This window comes from Saccostrea echinata, unplaced genomic scaffold, assembly GCF_033153115.1.
Source record: "Saccostrea echinata isolate AGI-Se365-2 ecotype Australia unplaced genomic scaffold, CSIRO_AGI_Sech_v1 ptg000020l, whole genome shotgun sequence".
Taxonomy (NCBI): domain Eukaryota; kingdom Metazoa; phylum Mollusca; class Bivalvia; order Ostreida; family Ostreidae; genus Saccostrea; species Saccostrea echinata.
Window position 1 is genome coordinate 4418795 of NW_026889769.1, and position 13885 is coordinate 4432679.

The 13885-nt window shown below is 31.8% G+C and overlaps 1 protein-coding gene across 2 annotated transcripts in view; it reads left to right on the top strand.

Moving 5' to 3' along the window:
- The first annotated feature begins 3327 nt into the window (after positions 1-3327).
- The window catches only part of LOC133189964 (myelin regulatory factor-like), a 69197-nt gene continuing 58639 nt past the window's right edge, over positions 3328-13885 (top strand). For both annotated transcript variants that reach the window (XM_061325412.1, XM_061325413.1), the window contains exon 1: positions 3328-3488. In XM_061325412.1, coding sequence (XP_061181396.1) covers positions 3446-3488 — 43 coding nt within the window. In that variant the 5' untranslated portion in view covers positions 3328-3445. The remainder of the gene's footprint in view (positions 3489-13885) is intronic.

Below are 13885 nucleotides of genomic sequence, written 5' to 3' on the forward strand. Positions count from 1 at the left end.
CAACCAGAAGTCTCTAATGAGACTGTAGCTCTACTGGTTTGTACTTATAACAAAGGAAGATAAAAGTAGCACTTGGACTTGAAACTTTGCAACAGCAATAAATAGAATAATGATCCTTGGTTTAGTCTCTTTTTGTGGCAAGATTTATTGCAATCATCAAAACTGTAGTAGGAGTAGCCTTTTAGAAGAATTTTTCAGAAATTTCGATTTTAGTAACTATGGCAACATCATTCAACAAAATAAAAAAAAAATTACGTATCTTAGTGTAGTCTACTTGTGTGCTAAGTAATACTGAAATCAGATCAAAACTGTAGGAGGAGTAACATTTTAAAAGTATTTCAAGGAAATTTCTATTTTTAGTAACCATGGCAATACCCTTCATCAAAATCAAAAACCGATAAAAAGAATTATGTATGTTAGTGTCGTCTACTTGCGTGCCAAGTTATAATGAAATGAGACCAAAACTGTAGGAGGAGTAGGGTTTTGAAAGAATTTCACTGAAATTTCTATTTTTAGTAACCATGAAATTTCTATTTTTAGTAACCATAGCAACACCGTTCATTGAATTCAAAAATTGATACACAGAATTATGTATCTTATAGTGTAGTCTACTTGTGTGCCAAGTAATATTGTAATCAGATCAAAACTGTAGGAGGACTAGCGTTTTGAAAGTTTTTCACATTAATTTCTATTTTTAGTAACCATGGCAACACCGTTCATTGAAATAAAAACCGATACGCAGGATTATGTTTCTTAGTGTAGTCTACTTGTGTGCCAAGTTATATTGAAATCAGACTAAAAATTGTTTACAGACGGACGGACAGCTATACAGACGGACGGACGACGGACACCTTACTATCGCATGAGCTCTTCTGGTCTCTGGCCACTAGAGCTAAAAATGGCTCAAAATTTGTGTAAAAATGGCCTGAATAAAAAAAATGTGTTTCTCTAGTAAAGTTAGCTTTTTGAATTGTTTGAGTGCCTGGTTAGAAAACAGGCTACATGGCAATGAGTAAATTTTGGAGAGAGAGTATTGAATGAAATGTTACTTATTATCACACCATAAGATATGGTATAAAAATTGACTTGTAACGAAGAGTTTAGTCGGACAGGCCTTAAGGAGGAGCAGGACCTTGAGCTGGAAAAAACCCTGTCAATCAAGTAACGGATCTCGGATGCTGCCATAATGGGTAACGGACATTCTGACTGGGTCTCGTAATCCCCCTTCCCTCCCTTCTTTGGGAAATAAGGTTTTATTTCTCCTGTACGTTTTATTTGCAAGTTTAGACACTGCCTTTTGTTGAATCCCATTTCCAAAGCGAATGCAGAAAATTTAATCTTTACGTAATTAAATAAAACTCACTAACACATACATATTTATACAGGTAAACATATTTATTTGTAATTACAACACTGAACAGTATGGATGCTTTGAAGTTGGAAATTCCAACTTTAATCTAGGCTTTTCCAATTAACTTCAAAAATGGAAATTCCAACTTCAAAAATAGAAATTCCAACTTCAAAGTTGGAAATTCCAATTTTAATCTTGGCTTTTCCAACTTTAAAGTCGGTAATTCCAACTTTAATCATGGCTAGTAATTCCAACTTTAAACTTTAAAGTTGGAAAAGCTAACTTTAAAGTTGGAATTACCAACTTTACAAAAAAAAAAAAAAAAAAAAAAAAAAAATTAGGGGCACGAATACGCTTCCGTAGAACAGTATGGACGTGTGGAGGTGGAAACGAGGTGAAATGTATATTGCATTACATGTTTCAGTACCTGTAGATTTGATGGGTTGCTAAAATATGATGAAGATGCCAAAGTTCGAATCCGAACTGATATAGTTTTAAATTGTTTTAAAATTAGCTATATCCCTTTAAATCATATTTCCAACTTCCAAGCAGGGGAAAGGGGGGTGGGCATAGTTTTGCTAACAGAAGACTTAGATTAACTCTCCCCCTAAAATGTACACATAATTCGCCAAAAATATTCTATAAAGTTTCTGCTAAAATGTCCTTTAAGTCTTCCGCTAAAATACCCCTTAACATGTTCAGACGTCCATTTTCCCGCTAAGGGGGTGACGCATTGATTGCTGGCTCGATCGCAAAATGAGATTTTGTAAATAAATAATCTCTCTTTTTTCTTTTTTTTTTTTTTCTTTTTACCTTTTCCAGGGTAGAAAGAAAAAAAAATGATCTGTATCTGTTCATGTTTGAATTGAATATTGAATATTCTGTCCTGCGAGGGTAGGACCATTCGTTGCCCCCCCCCCAATTCAAATGATCGTCCCCCAAACATGCTAAAAAGTCCTGTCATCCGCTAAAATGTCCAACGTCGATATAACTCAAGCCCGTAGAGCGCGAGAGGGGGGACAGGGGGCGCCCCTTTTTTTCCGAGTATTTTTTTTTTTGCTATAGTAATTCTTTTTTGCATAATACACCCATATGGGTCAAGCAATACAATTCATAATTAAAAAAAAAAAAACAAAGAACAGTGAATGTATTTATACAATAGGCGCAATTTAAGTAATTTACTCCTTATATGTTACACCGATGTGGACCTTTTGTTTCTTAATTCTAATGATTGTTTTATAAAAGTGCAAACAGCCGGTATAACTTCAATTGTTGGACTAAGTATATATTCATGTTTCTGTATGAGTGACTTGAGATAGAATGAGGAACAATTATCTAACATGGTTTTTATAAGTATATTCCTTGCTTGTATATTCAAATTACATTGTAAAAAGAAATGAAATTCATCATCAATAGCATTACATGAAGTGCATAATCTTTGCTGTCGAGGTAGGTCGAACACAGGCAAATTCCAGGATTTGGACAGTAAATTAGTTCCCCCCCCCTTTTTTTTGGCTTGTCAGATAATGTTAGGAGCCCCCCACCCCACTTTTGGTCAGTGTAGTTTTTTTTTCGCTTGTCAGATTTTGGTGGGCGGGGGGGGGGGGGTTGCCCCCTTTTGAAACCGTTGCTACGGGCCTTTAACTAACACTTTGAATTTTTTTTCCCGATGTGGCTTACATGTACATATATTTTATAAAAATATGTTGTTTTTTTTGTGACATGTCACAGGACCCCATTTGAACATTTTACAAAAGAAGACTAAACGTAAATTTGGGAACTGATAACTTTCTAAATTTGAAAATGGTTTAACTCGTTTTAAAGGATTTTTTAAACGACATAAAATAGTTAGATATAATAAGTTAATATAAACAAGATTAGAAAATGTTTATAAACACACTTGAAAGTGTATGTTCGTTTCACAATCAAAGGGAAACAACTCCCGCCAAAAATCTTATTGAACTGTCATGTGCTCCTACGTCACGAGGCCAAAGGGCAGAGTGTAATGTGTACACCGAAGAAAAAAGATCGTCAATATACACATGGATTTGTAAATACACAAAAGTTTAGATATTTTCTGATTCCGGTGAACTAATGGAAGTCCTGGCGGACGACCAGGCTATGCGAGACGCCATAGGTAAGTTGAATGTCGTCCCTAGACAGAAACGTTAGAAACTCCGCTAAGTATCACTAGGTTTCCGGTAAAAAATGAGGGTTTAAGTTGACGAAGACGTTTTTATTTCGTGAAAAAAGTGTCAGAGATTGGTTGTTTACCCTCGACGTTGTATTGAAATGAGTGATTTTTATAAGGTTTACCATTAAGTAGAATGTGTATTTGTTGGCAGTATATATTTAAAGTCTTGTGTTACTTTTTGCAGTCAATAACGGTTACTGTACTGTCAAGCTCAGTGTGTCTCTAGTATGTGAAATGGGGTCAGTGGGTATTCACCGCCCCAAAGGCCTACTATTGGTTCCTCAGGTTTTCCTCATCACCAAGGACCAAGGAATTTCCGCTCTTTATTCTACATGTCTTGAAGAACAGTTTAATACACTTATTTGACAAACCACAGGGCACAGTTTTTGATTTAAAAAAATCAAGTTGACAAATCCTATTTCAGTAGATATTCTGGCACCATAAATTTACATGAGGGACACACACTACAAAATGCAATTATAGTTTTATAACTTGGTCAATATATGTACAATCTGCGTGTTATCTTCAGGTCAAAGATAATTTAATCAATGAGTCCCAAAGAAAGGTCCAAAGTGATGCTGTAAATGAAACAAATAAAAAAACTACTTTTTCTGAAAACTCGTGTTTGAATAATAATGATTTATTTTTTGAAAATCAACAGATGTACCATGTTTACAAGTTTTAATGATCAAATGTACTGCTGAAAAATTTATATTTTAATTTAAACCTTGAAATCAATTTAAGTGACTTTCATGATTAATGAATGTACATGTGCATCCAATCTTTGGAACCATAGTTTGATTGATTTACAACAATATAATATAGAATATTGTGTTACCAACATAGAATTAAGGAATTTGGAAGTGATTTGTATAGAATTGAAAAAAAAATGAAAATACAGTAATTTGTTTAGAACTTATGACACTGAAGCTGAAATGAAATAGCAGGTCTACAATATTTCTCCCTATTTCACCTGAGTGTATTTCTTTGAATAGAGTTCCTATTACTTTACACCTATTGAGGGTTTATAAAATTTTGTGTACCCACATTGTAGTATGCTAGCTGTCTTGATTGATTTAAAAATCTCAGTGGCTATCAATGGTGAATTATTGACTAGAAACCTGTTAATTATGATATTGGTTCTTGTTGTAGTATTGCTTCTGCTTAAATTTGCCTCAAAGAGTCTGAGAGATAAAAATTTAATGCCAGGTACGGGTGGCACACCTTATAATTATCTGATGCCTCTCTCTATCAAATGTTTTGGTCATGAATCACGATCAATTATTTTCCAGTAAATCAAAGAAGATTTCAGACCTAATTGTGCTTCATATTTTTCTCCAGTTTTCTTTTTTTAGAAAGCACATTAAAAGGATACGACCCACAGGCAAAGTACGTTTTGTTTCTCTTGTTAAAATCCATAGTGTCAACAAAAAGTTCCAAGTGTGAAAACATTGAAAAATTCTTTGTAGGACCCCTCAATTCAATCAATATGAGATCATAGAATTAAATTCCAAAACAGGATCAAATCTGATTTATGTAAGTTTAAATAATACAAATCAAACTTTTAAAAAGTCAAAAAATGAAAATATTTTGATCTGGGAATGACTGGGTAGGTAAGAGCATGGCATGTGTGGTCTACCCATAGAATAAAATAGAATAGAATAGAATATACTACCAGGGCCTAAATTGGCTAAACATAAAATACATATGATCACAGACAATGTACAGTGCTGATAGAGACTTCAGAGGTACTCTGGTGATAAAGTTTCAATTTGCTTCAAACTTACCAAGATAGATTATTTACATATGCAGACATGCAATATACCATATATGTTTACATTTGGTAGATGCTGAACATGGTATGTCTATTACACTCTATTAGACAATATAAAAGTACATGAAACAATTAAATGTTACAGTAACATCACCAATCCCTCACCAAAATCCTACCATTGATTTCCAAAGGACAGTCATGACAATATAGCTTACTGTTTGGTATATTACAATTTTATTTGTCAGTGTAAACTCATATTGTCAGTCTTTCATAGTAAAACTACTTATTACAATATTACTTTATATCTTTCTCTTTATCTATTGTATCATCAACCCATTGGTAACAATTTTCTCAGAAACTTGGCTTTGTTCTAATGTCAATGATTCTAACTAGGTTATGTTGTATGGCAGTTGTTTTTTTAGTCTGTGACGCTTAACTTCTCAGTTTTTTGGAAAGCGGTGACTTTCTATAATGAGAACTCGTTCCTTCCTCTTGGATGTGAGTCAGAGATGCTTCCTCTTCAGAATGTGTTTTGATTAAAGTTTTTTTGATGTCATTGGTCCTCAAAGAAAGGGGGAAAATACTCATGATATCTGCTGCTACACTCAACACTGAACAGATAATAGAAAATACAAAATCAAGTATGCAGTGATGAAAAAAATTGTATTTTCACTCATCAATATCCATTACTAAAAATGGGTAGATATTTAAAAATTTAAACATCATATTAATAATACTAATAAGATGAATAACCAGTGTCAATTAAAAAGAGATGAAAAGGAAATTAGATAACTTCCACCCTCAAACCCCCCACCCCACCCCCTTCTCCTCCCATATTTCTTGATAAGTTGGATGACTCAGGCCAAATAAAGATATATTTGCTTCCCATTTTATACGTGAAAAATTAATATCAATATCAGCCTTTATTTTTTTTTTATTTTTTAAATGTACTTACAGTCAAGACATTTAAATTGTCATAATCTGAATAAAGTACTCCAAAGAAATAAAAGTACACTAACAGTCAATTAGTTCATTTGGTTGGGGGGGGGGGTGGGTGGGGGGTGGGGTCACCATTAATACAGGCAGATTTAGCACAGTAAAGTTTTAAAATGATCAAAATATTAAAACCTATTTCATCATAATTTATCCACATTTTTTTTTAATCAAAAATCAATTTACTTCAATATTCAGTAAATTTTGCTTTAAAAATTAATTAATAGGGGTTCTTAATAATTAACATCAGTTAGTTAATTAATATAAGTTAGTGATCTGATTACAGGAAATGCTGTTAATTTTTTTTTTTTTGTCTAGTCCTTATGGAATAAACTTTATGCCAGGCTATATTGATTTTGAGAAATTATAAAAATTGCTTTTTTGCTTTTTATTAAAAGTTTGATTTTGTAAATGAATGTTATATTTAGTGTGAAGCATAGCAATATGATTTGAATACGAAAATTTTCGTAGGTGATAAAAATAAAATAATTTATTTAAAAGAAAAAAAAAATGCAGAGCCAAAAACTCCGTAACCACAATGTATTGAGTGAGATTGTTACAGACTGTCTTACGACTATCGAACTTATCAAACTTGGAATAATTCATCTTGTTACCTGTAGTTTTCAGAAAATAGTGTTAGTAATGATGTTAATTAAATCAGTTTATTTTCCAAATGTCATAAATCAGTGAGTGTTTTAAAGTAATAATCTGTGCCAGGTATATTGAGGTCAACCTTAACTATAAAGAAAATTTCTATCAAATTCTGAGCTTAATTGATTTGATCGTTTTGAGATTTTAGGGGCTGCTAGTCCCTGATACTGATGAAGAGGACACATTTTGAATGAAAATTGTTTTGGCCGCTATTTGAATCCTATTTTCAATTTTGTGAAGAATTATAATGTTCATCTTAAGTCTTTATAATGGTTTCAATATGACTGTATGTCTTTAATTGGTTTTCAATGGTAAATTTAGTATTTTTTTCCTGTGCGATAAAAACATTACATATATAGTGACATTATTTAAGATAGATCAGCTTTAATTAGATAATTAAGTAGTATGCTTTGATATGAGAGTATACTTACAACTCAGATTGTTTCAAGATCATTTATACTATTATAAATAGTTCCAAAACTCCTTAAAAAAGATACTTTCATGCTTATATTAAATATCAGAGCATTGACTCAGCTGACAAAAAAAATCAGCCAATTAAATCCTGCATGTAAATTGTTATAATTTGCGGATTTTCCAGTGTCACAGTAATAATAAGGAATAGTCTTCTCTTAATTTTCATTGGTGTCCTCTCTGAAAGCAAATATAATAGATGTCTAGAAGTAACTTCTTGTTTATGGTATTTTGTTTTTATAAGTTTTAAGTCTTCAACTTTGTCATTTGTGTTCAACGCGGGAGGGGGAAGCCCCCATCACACATCTGTCTGTGATATTTCTACACATTCTGAATGTAAAATTCAGTGAGTAATTCACAATCACTGTAAAAAAAAAATATCTTGAGACAGAAAAAGAACTTCAAGATAAATTTTCCTTCCTACTTGCTAGGAAGACAGTGATTAACTGAAGGAAATTTTGTTTGTTTTAAATAAATCAGAAGTCAGACACTCTGCATGCAGTTTCAAAAGCTTTACCAAGCAACTTCTTTGTGCTAATTATGACTTTTCCTTGTGGGGACATAACTCTCTAACTTAAAGATAGAGAGCAAACAATTAATGGAAATTCTTCAAAAAAACGTGACTGTTTTGACAGATAATGAATGCTAAACTGTTAATTGATCTGCAATTAATATTTTACTGATAAATTATGCCAGATTTCAAAATTGGAATTGAATCTCATAATAATGAAATGTTTTTTTATTTCACTATTGAAAATGTAGTAACTATTTTGGCTAAACTTTGTGATTCTTTTATTTTCAATAAAAAATAAATGTTTTCCATCTAATCAAATAGCCATAATGGATACATGAGTTTAACCTATTTATTATTTAAGAAAAAAAAATCAGTTCACTTATCAAACAAGATTAAGTTTCAGTTATAGAAATCATTTCAAGAGGAATAGGTTTGTACACACCAAAAATAGGCTAGACTAGGGGTGGAAATCTTGTTTCTTTTTCATCTTAGGGTCAACATCCATCACAAAGAGTCAGAGTGAGATAGTCTTGTCAAACTGAACATAGACTTCATGAAAACAGGTTAAAAACAGTCAAAATCCTGATGTGTGTGCACTTTTAAAATATGTCACCTTAAAAAGAATTTAGACTTTTAGTGCATTTCATATTACTAGAGCTCTACAGGAAATCTTATTCTTCATACATGATAATATATAACTGTGTATTTTCAATATGTTTTTAAAGTCTTTCATTACATATTTAATAATTTAAAGAATTTTGAATTGATAAAGCCAAAAATAACAAAATCAAACCAATGTTTGTTAAATTTTGAAGGGGATAGAATTATTTGATGGAGAGACTGTTTGTCTTTCTTTTCAGTTTGTAGTTGCTGTATTGGTATGAACAGACACTGCCCTACCCTTACATGTTTATTGAACTGCAAAAGTATTAGTCAGAGGAATGCTAATATTTTGTTAACTTGCCATTATGGCCCCTCTGGGTAGATCAAGGTATTTTGTGACTGGATGGGTGTTTGCTGGGTTTTAATTGAAAGCATCCTGATAGAGAGATTTTAATTTAAGATTTGTTCACCTTGTGTTTATTTTTGCCACCTTGTGGACAAGATATTCAATGTATTTTTTTGTACATAGTTTAAATATTGTGAATGTGTACCAATAAAGGGGCAAAATAAGAACTTTTATGTAATTGCCTAAAAGCCTAAATTACACAACATTTTATCAATTATTTCATTGTAAATCATTATATATGAAGGTTTTTGATTGATTTTTAAATTGAATAGAGATATATTGGAAGAATATGAAGGTTTTTGCTAAAATTCTTACAAAATATCACAGTATTCCTGCACTAGAAAATGTTAAAACCAAACAAGAATCTCATTGACTTTTGATATAACTCAGGTACAATTGGGCCTCGGAGCAGTGTTTGTTAGAGACTGTATTATTATTGAGAGAACAATTTATTTTTGTCTATCACTGATGGTGTTAATCAGAAAGCGTTCAAAGCAATTAACAATGATAGGGTGTATGTACTCTGTGCTGAAATATTGATGACTGTACACAAGGCAGATTGTATCTCTGGAACATTTGTAGTCATTAGGAATCCCAGATTTTCATGAAACATAGATAATTATAATGGTTTACATTAAGTCATTAAGAAACTAATTAACAATTAGTATTATTGTACGGGGTGGAGATGGAGTTTGTGTCTGCTTACGTATATCTGCTAAAATTGTATGACATAGGGTTTCAGATATTTATGATTAAACATAAAGTCCAAATCTGCAGTGTAATAAGCATTGGTAAATAAGACTATGGCATAAATACTTTAGCATTGTGCAAATTAATGGCTATCTTAAATACAAATCTTATTGTAATGAAAAAATGTCACAAGTATGAAAAAATGCAAACTATTTTTAGTACAAGTAGCAGTATGTATTACTTATAGTAATGCTCTTAATGGTTTTGTTGTCCAAGGATCTGTCCCTAAAGCTAGCTGAGTAATTATCTAAGGTACTTCAATGTATGTGGGTAGTGCATAAACTGGTAGTTATACTGTCATAAACACTTTGAACCAGTGAACGAACTGTATAGACACACGACACAGATTAAGGAGCTGCACGGATTAGATGATCCAACTATAGTGGACAATACTTGTTGTCAGTCACACTATAATAACAATTGTACAGATTTACACCAAGTCTATGAACCATTAAATGACATCCTACACTAAAATACGACCTTCATGTCATGTAGGAAACATATTGATTTTTAGTGATTCTCATAATTACTTTTTTATAAAATGTGCACTGATTTAATTAAGGAAAATTAATATGTGCATGCATTATCAAAGGTTTTTCAAGGACAGTTTTTGTTTTCATTGAAAGAAAAAGGTAGTGTTCTTTAGCTGAATCACAAAGTTGAATTTTTTTTCCTTCAATTTTTAATTAGATTTTAGCATGATCAACATGATCAAGATATCAGATTGGAATGACATATAGGTACATGGTTATACTTGCCACAGTCTCAATTCATCTTGACATTTAAGTGATGACTATAATAGTGTTGAAATTAAATCTATAATAATTACAATGTCAAGTTTATATAAGCAGTATACAGAGGCATTCTCTGGACAAAGTACCTCTATTGCAGTATGGTCATAACACTCATATTGTAAGTGTTTACATGCCCTCTGTGTAAGGGAACTGGAATGGCCCGTAAACTTAGAGTTATTTATGGACACACTATAGTACTGTACTTATTTATAGACGGACAAGAGCAATAAAGGCCTTCAAGGACCAATATGACCATCAATATTATAATACCTTGTATAAGTAATACGAATGATGTACTGCACACACTGAAAAAATTCCATCAGTGCGTAGAAGTCAAGACAGTGAATTTATTAGTATTGTGAATTGAAAATAATGGGAAATTAAAACACTCAATTTGAAATTTTTGTGCATGCTCAGAAAAACGTCAAAGTTAAATATTTATAAAAGTGTGCCATCATAAGATCTCATTTTGGGAAAAAAGTTATGAAAACATCATGCAGTCTGCTACCATTAATATTCATCTTGTTTTCTAAATACCATGTTTAACCTAATAATTGCTGTTTTGTATGTGTTATCTTGCTGAAGACTGTGGTACCTAACAGATTGAAGCACTAGTATATACTTTGTATGCTGTTGTAAGCATTATGTTTAGGACATGACTTGGAATACATCATATGGATGTCTAATTAGATGGACATGCTTTTTATGAACCCAGGTGGAGGTACTAAAATATTCCACTAACTGCAATATTTCTGACCTACTTATTGCACATTCAGTTTTACTGACTAATGATTATGAGATTTTGCAGGGAAATAATTTGCCATTAATCAACATGTATGTTAAATTCTCTAAGCATCTTGGGATGAATGAGTGTGAGGGGGTGATGGAGGAGGATTCAAACAAAGGTTTTATTTATTTCAATATCCCCCCCCCCCATTCTACACCTGTTTTACATTTCTGTCATCCCAGTTTTTTTGCAGTCTTCAATTTTTTTTCTATAAGAATACACATGAATGAAGGTAAAACAAAGCACCCTATACAGTATACACCTGGGTTTTTTTTTTCTCGATCTTTTTATGATCCCAAATTTTTGTACAAGAATTAAGGTAAAATAAATTAAGGCAGAATTTTGTTTACAGTAGTTTATGTAGTTGCATGCTAGCAGCAAAGTGTCAATTACACAGCATTCTGGATCATTAGTACCTGTATCACTTATGTTTGTTAATATACATATCTAAGGTTGATCTTATCATCAGAGCATCACACAAACAAATACGCTACCCTGATGGGGTCTCTTTTTATTTACCATGATGATCGTGCATTGCTCCAGATAATATTCCAGTCTTATCTAATGTTTTTGTTTACCATTTAATTAATGATTTTATGTGTTCATATAGACATGAAATTCTTTTTAGTTTGGGTTCATTATCCTTTTAGGCAAATTTTATTGTGTTTCTGGTAATACAGTGAAACTTAATGCGGATGTTGTGTATTCCGAAAAATTGTGTATTACAATGTAAACTTTAAATCCCTTTCAATAAAATTTAATTGATAAAAATGTTGTCTAATCCGGAATGTTGTCTAATTCAGCCAATTTCTTTGGAACCAGTGGTGTCCAGATATATAGACAAAGTTTCACTGTAATTATAAATGTTAGTTGAGTACTCTAAATCACATTTGTAATAATGCTATTTTTGCCTTATTTTCTAAAACTGTCTCAACGTGAAAAAAAAGAAAGTTCTTAATATGAATATAATTATAGTATCCTATAATGCAGAGGATACAGATCAAATTCCAGTAACACATGAAGTGCATTTGCCTTGATATGAAAAAATAAAAGACACACACTGACAGTGACACATGTAATATAAGTCCATAATAGTAGGGTTTTGAAGAATCACCCCACATCAGATATAATATGTGCAATTATTGCTTCTTGTGTATATATAGACAATTTAAAGTATTAAAATGAAAAGAGGTTCAGGTACATGGTTGTTTGAATTTTGCTTATACGGTAGGGTCAGGGTCAAAAAGAAAAGTGAAATTAACACAAAATGGTCATTATATCCTTGAAATTTTTGTTCAATTTATTTGGAATTTCATTGTAAAACTTGCTCAATTTTATCTAATTTAGGGAGGATCCATATCTGGTGTACATAAATTTTTGTATCATACAAATTCACATAGTCTGACCCTTTCAAGTGGCTTCAAAGTTTAAAATCTTCATTCATATTGAAGATGTTTGAAAAAATAATGAAGTTTACTAATGTGAATTATTCTTTGTGTGGTATTGAAAATATGTATCATTAGTTATTGTATATATTTTCAGACTTCTTTATAATGGCTGAATTAATCAATTAATTGGCATACTTGTAAATGTGATTTCAGTAACTGGTCCTGTGGCTGAAATTTTACTTATTTATAGAGAGTAAACTCCAGCAATTGACATCTATAGCATGACTGCCAAAAACAGTTTACAATTTTCTAATTTGTTATTAAGACTTTTGATGGTATTCAATTTGAATTGAAACAGATCGTGCTTAACTGTCTGACCTCAAGTTTTGTTTACAAACAAGGACAGTAGACTAATTCTGTTTTATTTCAGATAGTGTATTCTGACTTCTATATTCTTTAGCTGTACTGGGTTTTACACCATGAGTAGGTTTCTCCAACATCTCTATTAGAACAGACCATCTTAAGAGACTTTATCCTATATTTTAAGTGCCCTCTTCCCTTTTAAGCAATGTCTTCATTGTATTCAATTGCCATGCATGTTAATGTACTTGTGTATCTTACTATAAAGTGTTTCGTTCTTTGTAGGACGTGTCTACACACAATAAGTTTAAGAAATTTTATCTTATTCCTGTGTTTATGTGTCACTTCTAAAAGTTTCTCCTACTGTTGTTTTTAATTTAGGTTTTACGTACAGTATGAAACATTTAAAACAATAAGTACAATGTAATACTGTTTAATTTGGTACCGTCATTACTCAAAATCGTTAAGAACTTCAATGCCAATGAAAAGTTCAATGGTAGAGAAAGCATATGTTCCCAAAATCAAGATTTAGAAATGAGAAGATCGATACTTTCTTTGGATTTGAATGCATCTAATCATTAGCTTATAACTACAGTCAAACCCCATTTTCTCAAACTTGATTGGACTAAGAAAAAAATTCAAGATATCTGAGGGTTTGAGAAGAGAGTAAAATACATATAAGAAACAAATAGAGAAGTTATCAGTGAATTGTTTTTATTTCTTTGTGAAATGAGTAAAATATGTTAGATGTGATATTTACTGTCAGGGATCAAACTCTACTTATTTTTAGCTCACCTGAGCTGAATACTCAAGTGAGCTTTTCTGATCAAAGAGTGTCCAGCATCTGTC